This window comes from Lytechinus variegatus, chromosome 4, assembly GCF_018143015.1.
Source record: "Lytechinus variegatus isolate NC3 chromosome 4, Lvar_3.0, whole genome shotgun sequence".
Lineage (NCBI taxonomy): Eukaryota > Metazoa > Echinodermata > Echinoidea > Temnopleuroida > Toxopneustidae > Lytechinus > Lytechinus variegatus.
The window spans coordinates 12,758,346-12,773,044 of NC_054743.1; the positions used below are offsets into that span (position 1 = coordinate 12,758,346).

The 14,699-nt window shown below is 35.9% G+C and overlaps 1 protein-coding gene across 1 annotated transcript in view; it reads right to left on the reverse strand.

The window, feature by feature from the left end:
• The window catches only part of LOC121413419 (protein SFI1 homolog), a 43,370-nt gene that overhangs the window by 12,808 nt on the left and 15,863 nt on the right, over positions 1–14,699 (reverse strand). Inside the window, exons 9-18 of the mRNA XM_041606232.1 lie at positions 10,592–10,662; positions 9,302–9,394; positions 8,169–8,266; positions 7,687–7,753; positions 6,940–7,073; positions 5,894–5,975; positions 3,024–3,116; positions 1,502–1,587; positions 713–788; positions 205–300 (exon numbers count right to left, since the gene is read on the reverse strand). Coding sequence (XP_041462166.1) covers positions 205–300; positions 713–788; positions 1,502–1,587; positions 3,024–3,116; positions 5,894–5,975; positions 6,940–7,073; positions 7,687–7,753; positions 8,169–8,266; positions 9,302–9,394; positions 10,592–10,662 — 896 coding nt within the window. The remainder of the gene's footprint in view (positions 1–204; positions 301–712; positions 789–1,501; positions 1,588–3,023; positions 3,117–5,893; positions 5,976–6,939; positions 7,074–7,686; positions 7,754–8,168; positions 8,267–9,301; positions 9,395–10,591; positions 10,663–14,699) is intronic.

Sequence of the window (14,699 nt, forward strand, 5' to 3'; positions counted from 1 at the left end):
AATTCCACCTGAATATACTTTAATATCAATCATGTGAAAGAGTCTATTACTCTCTTTCATTTGATACCCAATCCGTCATGGTAGTATTTATATTTCTGAATATAAAGTCACTTTTTATGTCTAGCAAGCGAACAAATTTCACTGAATTCCATAGGTGTATGTAAACTTTTGGCCTCAACTGTATGTGATTGTTTATCTTCTCACCTTCCATGCAATGAAGACCCTCCTAATCTGTTTCCTGTTATAATGAAGATCAGCTCTCTCCTTCTTCACTTCCTTCAGTCTACGGTATGAGACATACTGATCAAACGAAATGATAATCAATCTTTGTAAAATGTTAAATACTATGCGAATAGTCTCTCAATGTAAGAAAAGTCAACATTCTTCACCTTAATACAAGAATAGAAAAAAAGGGAGAAAATAACCAAAGGTGCACAGACAATAATTATGTTTATAACCATAAGATAAATGGCTAGATGGCCATTTGAAAAGCAGTATCAAAATGTTGACACCGAGAGCAATATTAAACAATTTAATGATGCAGCAAACACAAAAAGAATGTAGTAAATTGTAAAAGCTTGATATTTTTAAAATCATATACAACTAATATAACAGCTAAATATATATAAAAAAAAATTTCAACTGACAAATGAAATTCTACACATACAATTCTATATAAACACTTTGATAGAGCACAGAAATGCAAGATTACCTTTCTCCATATATCCCATGCTTTCCTGGTTGTTTGAATATAGGCATGCTCAGATGCTTTCCTCTCAAATTCACTCCTGGAAAGATTAAGTGATTCAATCAGTCAAAGAAAAAGAGATGAAATAAAACAAATATCATGCGATGATGGGAGCATATCATAAAAGATAAACAGATAATCATTAAGATTTAGAGAGATTTCATACAACAAATAAACAAAAGATTTTCACTGACAATTTGTTACAAGCCACACAAATCCTTGCAGCTGATTGGCCCAGAGCAAATTTGCGTGTGAAAATCACTCATAAGACACTATAATGTGCATGTAAATGCATGTTCCGCTGTCAGTCACATGCATAGCATACAGGAATGTAGGCAATGTACTACTCCACATACATGTTAAGGCCTAAACATTTCACTGGATCTTTTTTTTAATTTGTTGATGGTATGGCATCTGGAGATCAATAGTTTCCAGTGACATTTTACCATAATACTCTTCTTATTTAATATAAGACCATGAAACTCATTTTTTTTATATATATACATGTACATTTCCAAAACAGGAATTCCCTATTTATACAGCCTAGTAACATTTGCTCAGAGGAAATTGTAAGAATACAGTGACTTTCAATACAAAAACATGTACCATGCAGGCCTACCATGCACATAATGCTACAAAATGACGTTTGCATACAGTGTTGAATTCATAATATCCTAACAAGTATTAGCAATAATAACATGTAATATCTTTTGCATTTCTAGAACAGACTTCTTTTTAAAAATAAGATCATACCTCTGTCTTGATTCTACTGTGAATTCCATCCACCTTTTCAAGGCCTTAGCACTCAGGGATACATGGTGATGGTCCAAGGCATGAAACTGACAGAAATAAATAAATTAATAGCAAATTTAATGGTTGTTGATGTATTTTAGGCTAATCTTGCATTCAATAATTATACTAAGCTATTCGGTAAACAGAATTTGTACAAGAATAGACGATTTCTAGACTACATTCAGGTGTGCATATATATCCAAGATCCTCTAAAAGTAAATATCAATGCCTTAAAAGAGCACTTCAAATATTCTGGCCAAACATTATTGGCATGGAGGAGCTCAATAATCTCAGTCAACTTAACAAGATGAGTCAGGAAGTCAAAAGATGTTGGAATTGGATAGGTCATGTCCTCAGAAAGCAAGGTGACCATCATTGTTACACTGCTCTAACATGGAATCCAGGAGGAAATGTAAAAGGGGTAGAGCAAAAACAACATGGAGAACTGTAGAGGAGAGAAATACCTATGGATGGAAGAGTTGGAATGAGGGGGTTGTGCTAGAAACCGCCAAAAAAGGAAAGAAAGCGTGGAGGCCTTATGTGCCACAGGGCATGAATAAGGATAGTAGTAGTAAAAGTGAATAAATGATTGCCTATCTGAATTGTAAAAAGGCCAACAACAACAAATTGCCTCAAAATCTTTTTATTTTTTTATTTTTTATTTTTCATTTTGAATCTTCATGAAAGCGGTATCCATCTATGGTTTAATGCTATAACCCTATAGAACTAATGAACTCAATGTTTCATATCATACAATCTCTATGAGGATGACCATTCTGATATAACGATGAAAACATTTTAAGGACTCCCTACTGGGATCATAGAATCTATAATTTTATAAGGTGTGAAGACTGACAAATCAAAAAAAATGTAAGCCTGTAGTCAATAAACTTATGGAAGTTGTGAATCAGTGCAAGTGTAATAATAATAATAATTGTCATTTATGTAGCGCTTTATCAATCTACGACTGCCCAAAGCACTTCACAATTATTATTACCCGGTCACTGGATTCATAGCATGTCAAGCAGCCTGTTAGGCGCACACTTGCTAAACCAACCACAATGACGGATGTTTCCTACCGGTACCAAATTAGCCCCTGGGAGAGAGTGGCAAAGTGTGGATAATATCGGGAGTAATATAAAGGGTAATATAGGGAGTCTGCACACAGTGACGGTATGATGTATGGTACACATGTGGGACTAACAAAGATCACCACTGAATGATTCCTCTGTATAGACTCTAGACAAAAACTGTACGATATTGATAGATCATCTAAAACAGCCACAAAATCTTTAAAATTATGGAATTGTTTACAAAATCAGCAGTAACATAAGACACACTCATTGACAAGCAATAAAGAGCAATTTTTTCACATGTACATGTACTTGTAGTGGTGAATCCGGTATGTAAGTGTTTGAAGAGCTTTCTGCCAGCATAATTTTAATGAGTAGACATAAGAAATAACAGGTGCCTGGATACACACCATCTTCTCAGATTCCTGCAGCTTAGATCTTGTTCTTTCTCTCCACTCAGTAAAGAACCTCCTTGCAAGTATGCTCTCATGGTGTAGGAAGGCCTGAAAATAAGAACATTTCAAGCACAATAGCTGTGTTGTTATTCACTTCAAGTAATTGTCTTAAAGGAGGCTATTAGTAATACAATGTGTTTGCAAAAATAATTTGTTGAGATGTATACAGACTTATCCAAAAGATACAACAAAATCTGTTTTGAAGCAAAATTTTCATAATGTACATGTATATACACGTAATATAGTGCACCAGACCCCCTATATTGGAGACCTTCCTGAAATGATTTGTCTTTGTTTTCTAGTTCATAGGTAATACTCTCAATTGATTATGGCATGAGGACAACATGAAGAGAAGTAAGAATGGAAAAATGTGGTTCAGGCACACAAAACAGTTTATTATTTTATGGGATTGGCTGACAGTAACAGTCAGACACCTGTCATTCTCGGTCATCAAACTAAAAAAAGTTGCCAAACAAGAAATTTTGATGAAACACTCTCAAGGTAAACCGTAAAAGGACTTGGCTATTCGCGTGATAACGCAAAAATTTTGGATGCAAATTTTTTACCAAATATACTACAAGCCAGTATAAAAATTCTGGAAATAATTTTTAATATATACAGAGATGCCAACTTTTGGAAATCAGAATTAGGGAGGATTTGCAACCGCCACCAAATTATGTGCGCATAGCGCACATCTCGAGCGCGGAGCGCTCGACCCTTGTGGCCGGGGTCCAGGGCCCGCCTTAGGGCCCTGGAAGCTCTGGGTTTCTAGATGCTCTCTGGTGCAATCTGACCCTTATTTTGGGGCATTTCACATGTTTTGAAATAAACACTGTTCCCACTTTTTTAACATTAAAAATATCAAATATGCATTTTCACATGTAAATAAAAAATGAGGGGACAAAAGAAGTACCTGTTCAACAACAATAATAAGGATGCATTATCACTATCGGCTATGGGCAGGTTATGTTCCACTATAAATCCAGTAAAGAAAAGCTCAGCGCTGGTCCCTTGCTTGGTGAAATAAAGACAACAGGGTACTAGTGGAGCTTGAAGATCTTGCCATCGCAATGTCCGTAGGCCTGTGCCGTTTGCTCCCGAACGTTAAGTGCCTCCGAATTATCATCACGACCTCCCTGCTAAACTGAAATGTCCACGCTGCAAATTGCGCAAAATGCATGGTAAATTCCTCTTTCCGACTTCCGAACACACAGGTACTGGAGACTGTATTCAGTCTTATACTTCTCACACCATTTCTTGGTCTTCTTTTGTTGATTTTCCGCCATTTCGTGTCAATATCAACCCATCAATACGCCGAAATCACACAACGATATTCCACCGCACGACTCGACAAATCCAGTGGCCGCGAGCACACACGCCTCGCGAAGCTAGCCGGGCCTACCGGCCTGGTGCACAGTGGATTCCCGTCGGGCATATCACATGCACCAGCTTTTCGCTGCTCCGTATTTGTCTACTTTTCACACAGAATTTAGTAGCAGCGAACGTAATGGAGTTACTACATGCTAAAGTTAGCAGACGATACATGTCCTTCCAATCCAATTTGATCAATGCAAAAAAATCGTAATTTCGGGAGGATAAGGATGGTAATCGTAAGGGCGGGAGTTGGGATGAATTTTCGGGAGCCTCCCGATGAAATCGGGAGGGTTGGCATCTCTGTATATATTATGAATAAAATATGCAAATGTATTTGTGAAAAACATTATTTACAAATTTAACACCCAATTTCACTTCAAATTTTCTTCTTTTTTTTCAGATGTCATCTTTGTAATCTGATGTAAAGGTTTTTACAAAGAAAAATGGTGAAAAGCCAATTTTTTCCTTATGTATTTCTTTGTTTTTAGAATTTCTTACGTATTTCTTTGTTTTTTCATCTTTTCATCTTTGTTTTTTGTATTTTTTTCAATAGAAATTATTACTGACCATTTAAAAACTAAACCCAAAATTATTTAAGCAGACCGATAAGAGTAAAAAATAATCACCCTATTATGAATTTCATCTCCCTTTGACTTTGCACACAAAGTATAAAAATGAGCCATTTTCGGCATAACATTGACTCGTCAGAAGTCATTTGGCCTTGTGATGCTATTCCTGTGTGTCGCGAATTTGGTCCAGAATTCCAGGAATCTTTCCTGTAGAAACAGACACCATGCCGTTTAATTATAAACTGCATCGTGCCAAATACGGATTCTCATAACCACATCTAGGCGGTGGTTATTGCCATGTTAATCCGTTTGGAGTGTGAGTTAATTGGATTATTTGCTCTGTAGAAACATGTTGGTTTAAGGGTAATACGTTTTTGTGAATTCGCAAAAGATAAACCGTTTTTAGTGATTTTCTGTAGAAACCCGCCGTAAGACACTCATCCAATCTATCTAATTATTTCTTTTCTCATGTGTGCCTCGGAATAGAATATTTCAGATAGATGGCACTATATGAATGCCTATTACTATTAAGTCCAATGCCTGCATGCAAGGACCAATTAGAATTATCTCATACATCGTATACATATAAAATGACCCATTCATGAGAGAACAAAATCAAATAATAATAGCTGGCTTTAGCTCAAGCTACCATCACCAGCACTCAGTGCATGCAAGGAATTAATCCTGCCGGGTACCCATTCACCTCCCCTGGGTCGAGTGCAGCAGTGTGGATAGATTTCTTGCAGAAGGAAAACACGCCATGGCTAGGATTCGAACCCACGACCTCTGGTTGAAAGGCGAAAGTCAGAACCACTAGACCACGACGCACCCAAATGGAACAAGGTCCACACTTGGAATACCTTGGTACCTACAGGGACTTACCATTCTTTCCATCATCCTAACATCTTGACTCAGCTGAAATGATTGACACCAATGATAGAAACACCTACCAAGCTCACCTTCCCTGGTATCAATAACAAATGACAGAAGATATCAATGGAAAACAGAGCTTGGACATAACATATACTCAAAGATGTTTCAATTCTACAATGAATTATGCAGATATCTTGCATTATCATGCTTAATTTAAGCATGAATTTAGCGCCCTTTGCCAAAGTGAACAATTATAATTGGAATTTTTCAGTATGTACACAATAAAACAAGTGCAATTATGTACACACAAAATCTGGATAATCCATGATTTTGTAACATGGTACAAAATGAAACCCCTCTAGAGAAATACAGGCCTACATGTCATGATGAGTAGTCATAGCTGTATCATGATTGGCATAAAACTGACCAAAGGTTGTCTCATTCTGTCTGAATTCCATGAAAACATACATTAAAACTATCATTGGACATTCCACTCATATGATCTGGTGAATTTTTTTTTCAGTTAAACATTTCAAATTTTGAATATTAACTCTTTGCCTCCTATCTGCGACTTTAGTAATATACAGCAAACCGCCAAACGCCTCTCTAACTACTAGTCAATAAGCAAAGATAGTTTCTACTGAAGTGAAAGAACTTTTTATTCTCACACAAATTAATGCAAAATTGAACAGTACCATATATATATGTTCTATAATGTTCTTTTATGGGTGCTTTGTAACGAAAGATTGTATTGTAATTAAATAAAGGGTATAAAAATGAATAATAAAAAATACTATGCAACTTTTCTATAGTGCTTTACACAAAAGTTTTTACTATTACCCCGGCTGTAGCACTACTTTCCTGATCAGGCGCTCGAGCATTCAAGGAATTCCTTCCTATCGGGTACCCATTTACTACACCTAGGTGGAGAGTGGCAATGCAAACTAAAGCGAGTGCTGCGGCGGAATTTGAACCCCGGACCTTGTGGTTCAAAGTCCGGAGACTTGTCCACTGATCCACAACACCTCAACAAATATAAATGGACCTTTCAATACCTGTAGAATTCCATAGCCTGTGCATGGAGCGCCCTCTTCTTCTTCTCTAGCTCAGCATTGTCTCTAAGTCTCTGGATACACTTAGGAAGCAGGTTCCTTCTAGCATAGTGATTATCTGCAATGGCATACTGTGCCTGCATATCAGTGATAGAGGTAACATTAATTAAACTAGTGTGTCTGGGCTAAACTTAAAATAGTGCTAATACCCATTTCACAAAGAGAACTAATAATAATAATAATAGCTGGATTTATAAAGCGCTTTTTGCCAGAGGATACAAAGCGCTGCTATTATTACCCCGGCTTTAGCTCGAGCTACCATCACCGGCGCTCAGTGCATGCAAGGAATAACTCCTGCCGGGTACCCATTCACCTCACCTGGGTCGAGTGCAGCACTGTGTGGATAAATTTCTTGCTGAAGGAAAATACGTCATGGCTACGATTCGAACACACGACCCTCTATGAGAGATATTGCATTAGAAAATATGACATTTCACCTCTCCTTACTACAAATAATGATTGTTTTCCCACTGGAATTGCAAATATAATGAAATCAACATGTTTCACAAATACCCTGTGGCCAAAATAAAGCAATGCCGACAATCTGAATCTTTAAGGGAGAAAACACTATCTTGACCAGATTAATAAAACATGTCTTTTCTTTTGTTTCTCAAACTTTTTTTCAGTCGAGCATATGGAAGGCTCTCATCAAATGGAAAATAAGACAATATTTGACAGTTGAAATGTTACCTTACGATGTCTCCTCCATACTGTGTAGTGGCACCATTGCTGAAATACTGCAGTCAAAAGGTGCTTCCTGTGAACAAAAGGTTTATCAATGGTCATCAATTCCTCCATATTTGACTTGATTTTGTTATTGGTTTATTTCTTTTCAGGTATTATAAACAGGAGCCAATATGAGGAGTTTTCAATCATATTTCATGCTTGTAAAATACCGAAAACCCCTTATAATTACTGGAGTCAATGCCCAAGTAACATATATATACATGAATATTCCTTTTTGTAAATTGGATATCCTTATTTTTCACTATTCCTTCATTAAAAATATCTTACAAATAATCTGATATTCAATCTCTTTCCTATAATAGTTTTAATCAGGACTGTACACATTCACATGGAAATGGTCAGTACCCTGAACTGTAATTACTGTATCTCATGAGCACAAAGCAAGCATTTCTGTGAAGGAATGTTTGAAGATATATGTTTGCTACCTGTGCATTTGTCTTGCTTTCCTTGTCGCTGAGAACAGTCTAAGCTCTTCTCTGTGTTCACACTGCAGGATCCATTGATTCCAACAACCTTTCACCAACTGCAAGAAATTAAATAGCAATTTATAGATAAAACCGATAGTAACGATTCAATACTAACTAAATTATAGTTGCTGAAACTGAAGAAAAATCAATCAATAATGATATAAATGAATTTGTTGAAATTGAACAAGAAAAGATAGCGACAACTCAAATTATAATAATTTACATGTGCATGTAGATGTTAAAACTGAAAAAAAGTCACTGTGACAATTCAATAAATGATAAGTTACTTGTACATGCACATACATGTATAATTGTTGAAAATGACAAAATGGGTTTCTAAAATCCAAATTCCTTATCAACCAAGTAATAAAAAGCCTAGGGATTTGATAATTTTGTTTCCAACATAACAACAGGATGGTTGATATACAAACGTCCTTACAATATTCAAATGACTAATATTAACAAATGAATTTTTACCCGGTTTACAGAGCATCCCCAAAAAAGGGAAACCTGTTTTGAGAGATAGATTTCACAATTATTAAACATGTTTTTACTATAAATTTGATACTCATGGCAAGAGTGGAATCTCATCTCTGATTTGACACCAACAGCTCAGCAAATCAAGGCAGATTACAGACAATAAATATTGAGACATATCAGAAATGATTTGCACAGAAACTCATGTGTGAATCTGAATCCACTCTCATTTCAGGGATCAGTGAGACTCTTACCAAAGAAAACAAGAGACGCTAATGAGCAATCGTCGAATAAGCACAAACCAACCTGGCAATCTGGTTTTGACATTAACATTTCAAACTGGTCTCGCTCATTAATGCACGGATTGTTCATCTCGAATTAGGTATCAAATTAAAGAGGAATAATGGAATCATATGATTATGTAAATGAAATATCATAATTCATTTGCTTTTGACGAAAAAGGATGTGGGAATCCCGGTTTTCTTTTTTCTGGGATGCACTGTATAATAACAAAGAAATGCAAATAACTTTTTTTATAGACTTGTCAATATCTTATTACCTGTACAACATCCATTATTCAAAATCTTAAAATCAAGCCTAATGGAGACACTTACCATCTCTCGGTGCAATTCTATTGCTTGTTCTGTTCTTCTTTCTTTCACTCTCCTCTGAACAACAGCAAGTCTCAGCATCAACAGGCCCAGTTTCTATTATCGAAAATTAGAGAGGTCAAAAACACAGAAACTTGAATTTTTTCACAGAATAGCTGGCATATATTAACCCTAATTCTCCCGGGGGGGGGGGGGGGGGGGGGGGGGCCATAATGGCCCCCCCTCAACAATTTTCGCGATATATCTGCTGCGCGAAATTTTTTCACCTCGCAGCTCACTGACTTTTTACATTCAAGTCTCGCGCAAATTTTGAGACCAAAGTTGTGACGCCCAGGTACGCGGTTACGACATTACGCAACATTATGCAAGTGCATGTCAGACCCAAAATTGCTCATAAACGTGATTTCATGTACAAATCCAATGCAAATTGCATATTTAGCCAAAATTCATAAATGTATCATTATTTCTACTTTTACTGATTAAACTTAATTAATTTTGCCTTGTTTATGATCAGAATTATGTCTGGAACAATTTCCATTGAAAAAACAATAAAAAACAAAAAGTAAAAAAACAAAGAAATACATAAGAAATTCATAAAACAATAAAATACATAAGAAATTTATTTCCAAACCAAAGTTTTTTTGAATTACGATTGTTAAGAATGCTACAAAGAAATTTTTTACCAAAAATTAGCATTCTAGGAGCTTTATTTAGTGAATTAGAGCAAAAAGTATGATTTATGCATAAATTAGCATAATTAATTCATATAAAATAAAATCTCATTATTTTGGAAAATTTTACCATACAGCCTTGTAGATTACATCGCACACTACCAGCGTGCAAATTTTTGCGTCGCTCGCGCAATCGGCGGCCGAGATCTTAAGGGGGGCCATAATGGCCCCCCCCCGGGAATGACAAGAATCAAAATACCCCGGGAGATTTAGGGTTAAATCAACATCAAAGAAGTGAGAAAAAAAAAAATGGCTCATCCATCCAGTTTGCATTGTTTGTTTTAAGCTTTATCTTCATAGAAACTCATGTTTGTCGATTTTTTTTACTATTTTCAATTGCTTTATCATGTTTTGTACATGTCAATGAAGAAGATATGGAATGCAATGTAGAACACTTAAAACAGAATTTGGAATTTAAAAATGCATAAATGCATGCTTAAAATGTCACATTTATTTCTGAATGAGAAAAAAATGGCAGCAAATTCAATTTTCCTATAAATTCTATTATCGTCTTTGATCTCTTAGAGAACATTCTTCAATGACAGATAAACTTAGGACTTACCTTAAGTTGTGTGTTATGATGTATCCTTGCTATATCTTCTTTTCTCCTCTCAATGTGTACTTGATGAATATCTTTTTACATTTATGATATGAATCAAGGAATATATTCATCAGTCTCTTTTGCTTTCAGTGAAGACAGCCAGAGCTATAGGAGACAAAATTAAAATAGGATTGTGTAATGATTAGTGTTTGAATAAACAGAAGTTTTTGGAAGAGTTCAAATATGTTTCAAGCAATGTTCATGGAGGAGTGCTCATGAAATATCTCAAATAAGTTAATCATCATCAATTCCACAACATTCATTCTTATTATGAACGAGTGGAATGCCTCTGGCCGTCTCACCTGCATCACCCGGTTCAATATAGCAGCAGTGCTGACTTTGCATACTACTCTAACTCGCACAAGATGTTCAGTGATACATGATTACTCTTATGTCCTCTTTTTATGAACTAGACCAATAAACTTACAGAGATATGATGGTTATTCAACAAAAAAACCCAACATGGCCAAAGTTCATTGACCTTACATGACCTTTGACCTTGATCATGTGACCTGAAACTGGAACAGGATGTTCAGTGATACTTGATTACTCTTATGTACAAGTTTCATGAATCAGATCCATAAACTTTCAAAGTTATGATGGTAATTCAACAGATACACCCAATTCAGCTAAAGTTCATTGACCTTTGACCTTGGACATGTGACCTGAAACACGCACAGGATGTTCAGTGATACTTGGTTACTCTAATGTCCAAGTTTAACGAACTAGACCAATAAACTTTCAAAGTTATGATGGTAATTCAACAGATACCCCCGATTCGGCCAAAGTTCAGTGACCCTAAATGACCTTTGACCTTAATCATGAGACCTGAAACTTGCACAAAATGTTCAGTGATGCTTGATTACTATTATGTCCAAGTTTCATGAATCAGATCCATAAACTTTCAAAGTTATGATGGGAATTCAACAGATATCCCCAATTCGGCCAAAGTTCATTGACCCTAAATGACCTTTGACCTTGATCATGTGACCTGAAACTTGCACAAAATGTTCAGTGATGCTTGATTACTATTATGTCCAAGTTTCATGAATCAGATCCATAAACTTTCAAAGTTATGATGGGAATTCAACAGATATCCCCAATTCGTCCAAAGTTCATTGACCCTAAATGACCTTTGACCTTGGTCATGTGACGTGAAACTCATGCAGGATGTTCATTGATACCTGATTAACCTTATGTCCAAGTTTCATGAACTAGGTCCATATATTTTCTAAGTTATGATGACATTTCAAAAAACTTAACCTCAGGTTAAGATTTCGATGTTGATTCCTCCAACATGGTCTAAGTTCATTGACCCTAAATGACCTTTGACCTTGGTCATGTGACATGAAACTCTCATAGGATGTTCAGTAATACTTGATTAACCTTATGGCCAAGTTTTATTAACTAGGTCCATATACTTTCTAAGTTATGATGTCATTTCAAAAACTTAACCTCAGGTTAAGATTTGATGTTGACGCCGCCTCCGCCGCCGCCGGAAAAGCGGCGCCTATAGTCTCACTTTGCTTCGCAGGTGAGACAAAAATCATTGCAATGCAAGCAAAGACAAATAAAAAAGGAAAGCCCCCCCAAAAAAAAAAAAAAATAAAACAGGTTGAAATTTTGAATTTATGCTTGCATAAAGCATTTAACACATAATTGTCTTACATTAGTGCTGCAAGTCAGGCGGCATGTTCGGGTTCGGTTCGGCAATTTTTCTCCGAACTTTGGTTCAGTTCGGGGTTCGGCAATAAATGCCAAATTATATTTAACATATAAAAAAATAAAGATCGCCGACCCACAAACAAGTGATCTCCAGCATGATCTGTCATATATTTATAATAAATTTTGTTTCTAAAAAGAATAGTTATGAAAAAAGTTGAACTTTCTTTTGTTTTAATCTTTAAACAAAAAATAAGTCATTTCTACTTTCTTTTTTAAAATGAAAATTAAAAAAAAAGAAAAAATATTGATAATGAGAGAATCAGGACAGAAACAGAATTACAAAGATCAGAATATTTTTTTCATGATTATTTCAAGTAGCTTGATCATGATCGATTACGATTAGGCCTGGGAGTAAACATCGATTGATCGAATGGTTCGATTGGCATGCCGCCAATCACCAATCGAAAAAAAAAATTAGAAAAATTTACACTAATCGAATGTTCGGTAGATCCTGATTATGACATTGGGATAACTCGAATACCCAAGTAATAATAACAAAAACAAGAAAACAACGATGACAACGGTTTTTGAATACTTCATACAGGTTTAAAAATTATAATGTTACCGAGGTAATTTTTCAAAAATGATCAATGATTGTATCACATTCACAGTTACACACCAACATGAAAGCGCTCCGAAAATTTTAATCCCACCTGACCTTGCCGTCGATACACAAAATAAGTCATTGTCTGCGTGCACAAAACAATAAGTAAACACACAACCAGCTCACTTGAGCTGATTGGACCTTCGGATAGCCAATGAAACTTTGGGAAACAAAGAAGAAGGCAGTGGTTCCCTTATCAGGAAAGGTCATGACTTCAGAAATGAATTGACCCCTCCCCCATCTGTGTGTGTGTGAGAGGGACAGAGAGAGAGAGAGAGAAAGATAGGGTGGGAGCCGGACAATTCCTTTCATGTTTCAAAACAATGCAACCTTTTTATATCCCCCTCACACAATGAAAACGACATTCCAACATGCGCCCCGTCTTCCCCAGTACTTTCTCGACTAGTCTCCAAAAATAGACCCAGTTATACATGTAGGTTCAAATGATAAAAAAATCGTAATTTTGAAGGTATTTCAAATGAAATATTTTGCAAAATATTTTTTTTAAATACATGTGTAGCATCGTGGACAGTGCCACAAGTGGGGGCGGAGAAATGGTGTGGGCAAGGGATGAAATTTTTCAAGTGAAATGCTCCACCTGGGGTCAATCTCAAAGAATACTTCATGAATGAGTTGTTTACGTCTTTGGGCTGATTCATTCATATGAAGGGGTGTGGCACTTGGAGGGATGTATGCATGATGCCAGAGTAACAGCATTGATTTAGGAAAGATTATCATTGGAACAATATACTGAAAGATTTAATCTCATTTCATGTAGTTTCTTTTGATATAAAAATCATGGAAACGAGGGAAAAGGGCCTACTTTCATTTATGCTAAACATGTGACTTTGATGGAGATTTCTTCATGGGGGGGGTCACCATAAATTAGGTCACCTATTGTGACTTAAAAGACGTGATTCCCCAACGAACAATCGAATCATTCGATTATTTTTTCAGGAAATAATCGAATGGTGAAAATGACAATCGTCCCAGGCCTAATTACAATGTCATTGCCAACGCAGCTTCTCAAATTGAAAAGTGTTGATCGGGAATGTCGAAACAGTAGACTTACAACCTCCACTCAACTGTTATTATACCGGTAAAATTCACATTCCAAAGAATATGAGTGTTTTAGAAAGTCCCTATTTTCAAAGTGGTGAAATCTGGTCAATGAATTACTTTAAAAAGATAAAATATCAGTCCATTCTTTGTCCAGAAAGATCGACGCTACGTGACTTCAAACATATTTCCAACACGAAAATGAGTACATGGGACTACACTGTATTTTAGTGTTGTGAAATCACCCGGCGTTGATCGTCAGAACTAAGACGGAACTGATAATTTATCATTTCATTTTCAGTAATTGACCAGATTAAACCACTTTTAAGAAAATATTGACAATGGAAAAACGTTTCAAGTTCGGAATACGAATTTTACCTGTATAATAGCAACCGAGAGCAGGTTGTTTGGACTTCCTGTTTCAACTTTCCTTACCAACCATTTCCGGAACATCGATCAGGGAACATGCGTTGATTTGGTTTGAATTTTTACATTTTCTGTTTTTCACCCTCATTCCTTCATCTCTTATTTATTCATCTTTTATATTAATATGGAAATTTCAGAAGGTGGAATATATATACTTTACCATTACTTTGTCAGTCACAAGGAATTAATTTGTCTTGTCTTTTTCTTTTTTTAAAATACAAAACAATTAAATGTACGTCCGATTACAGCAATACG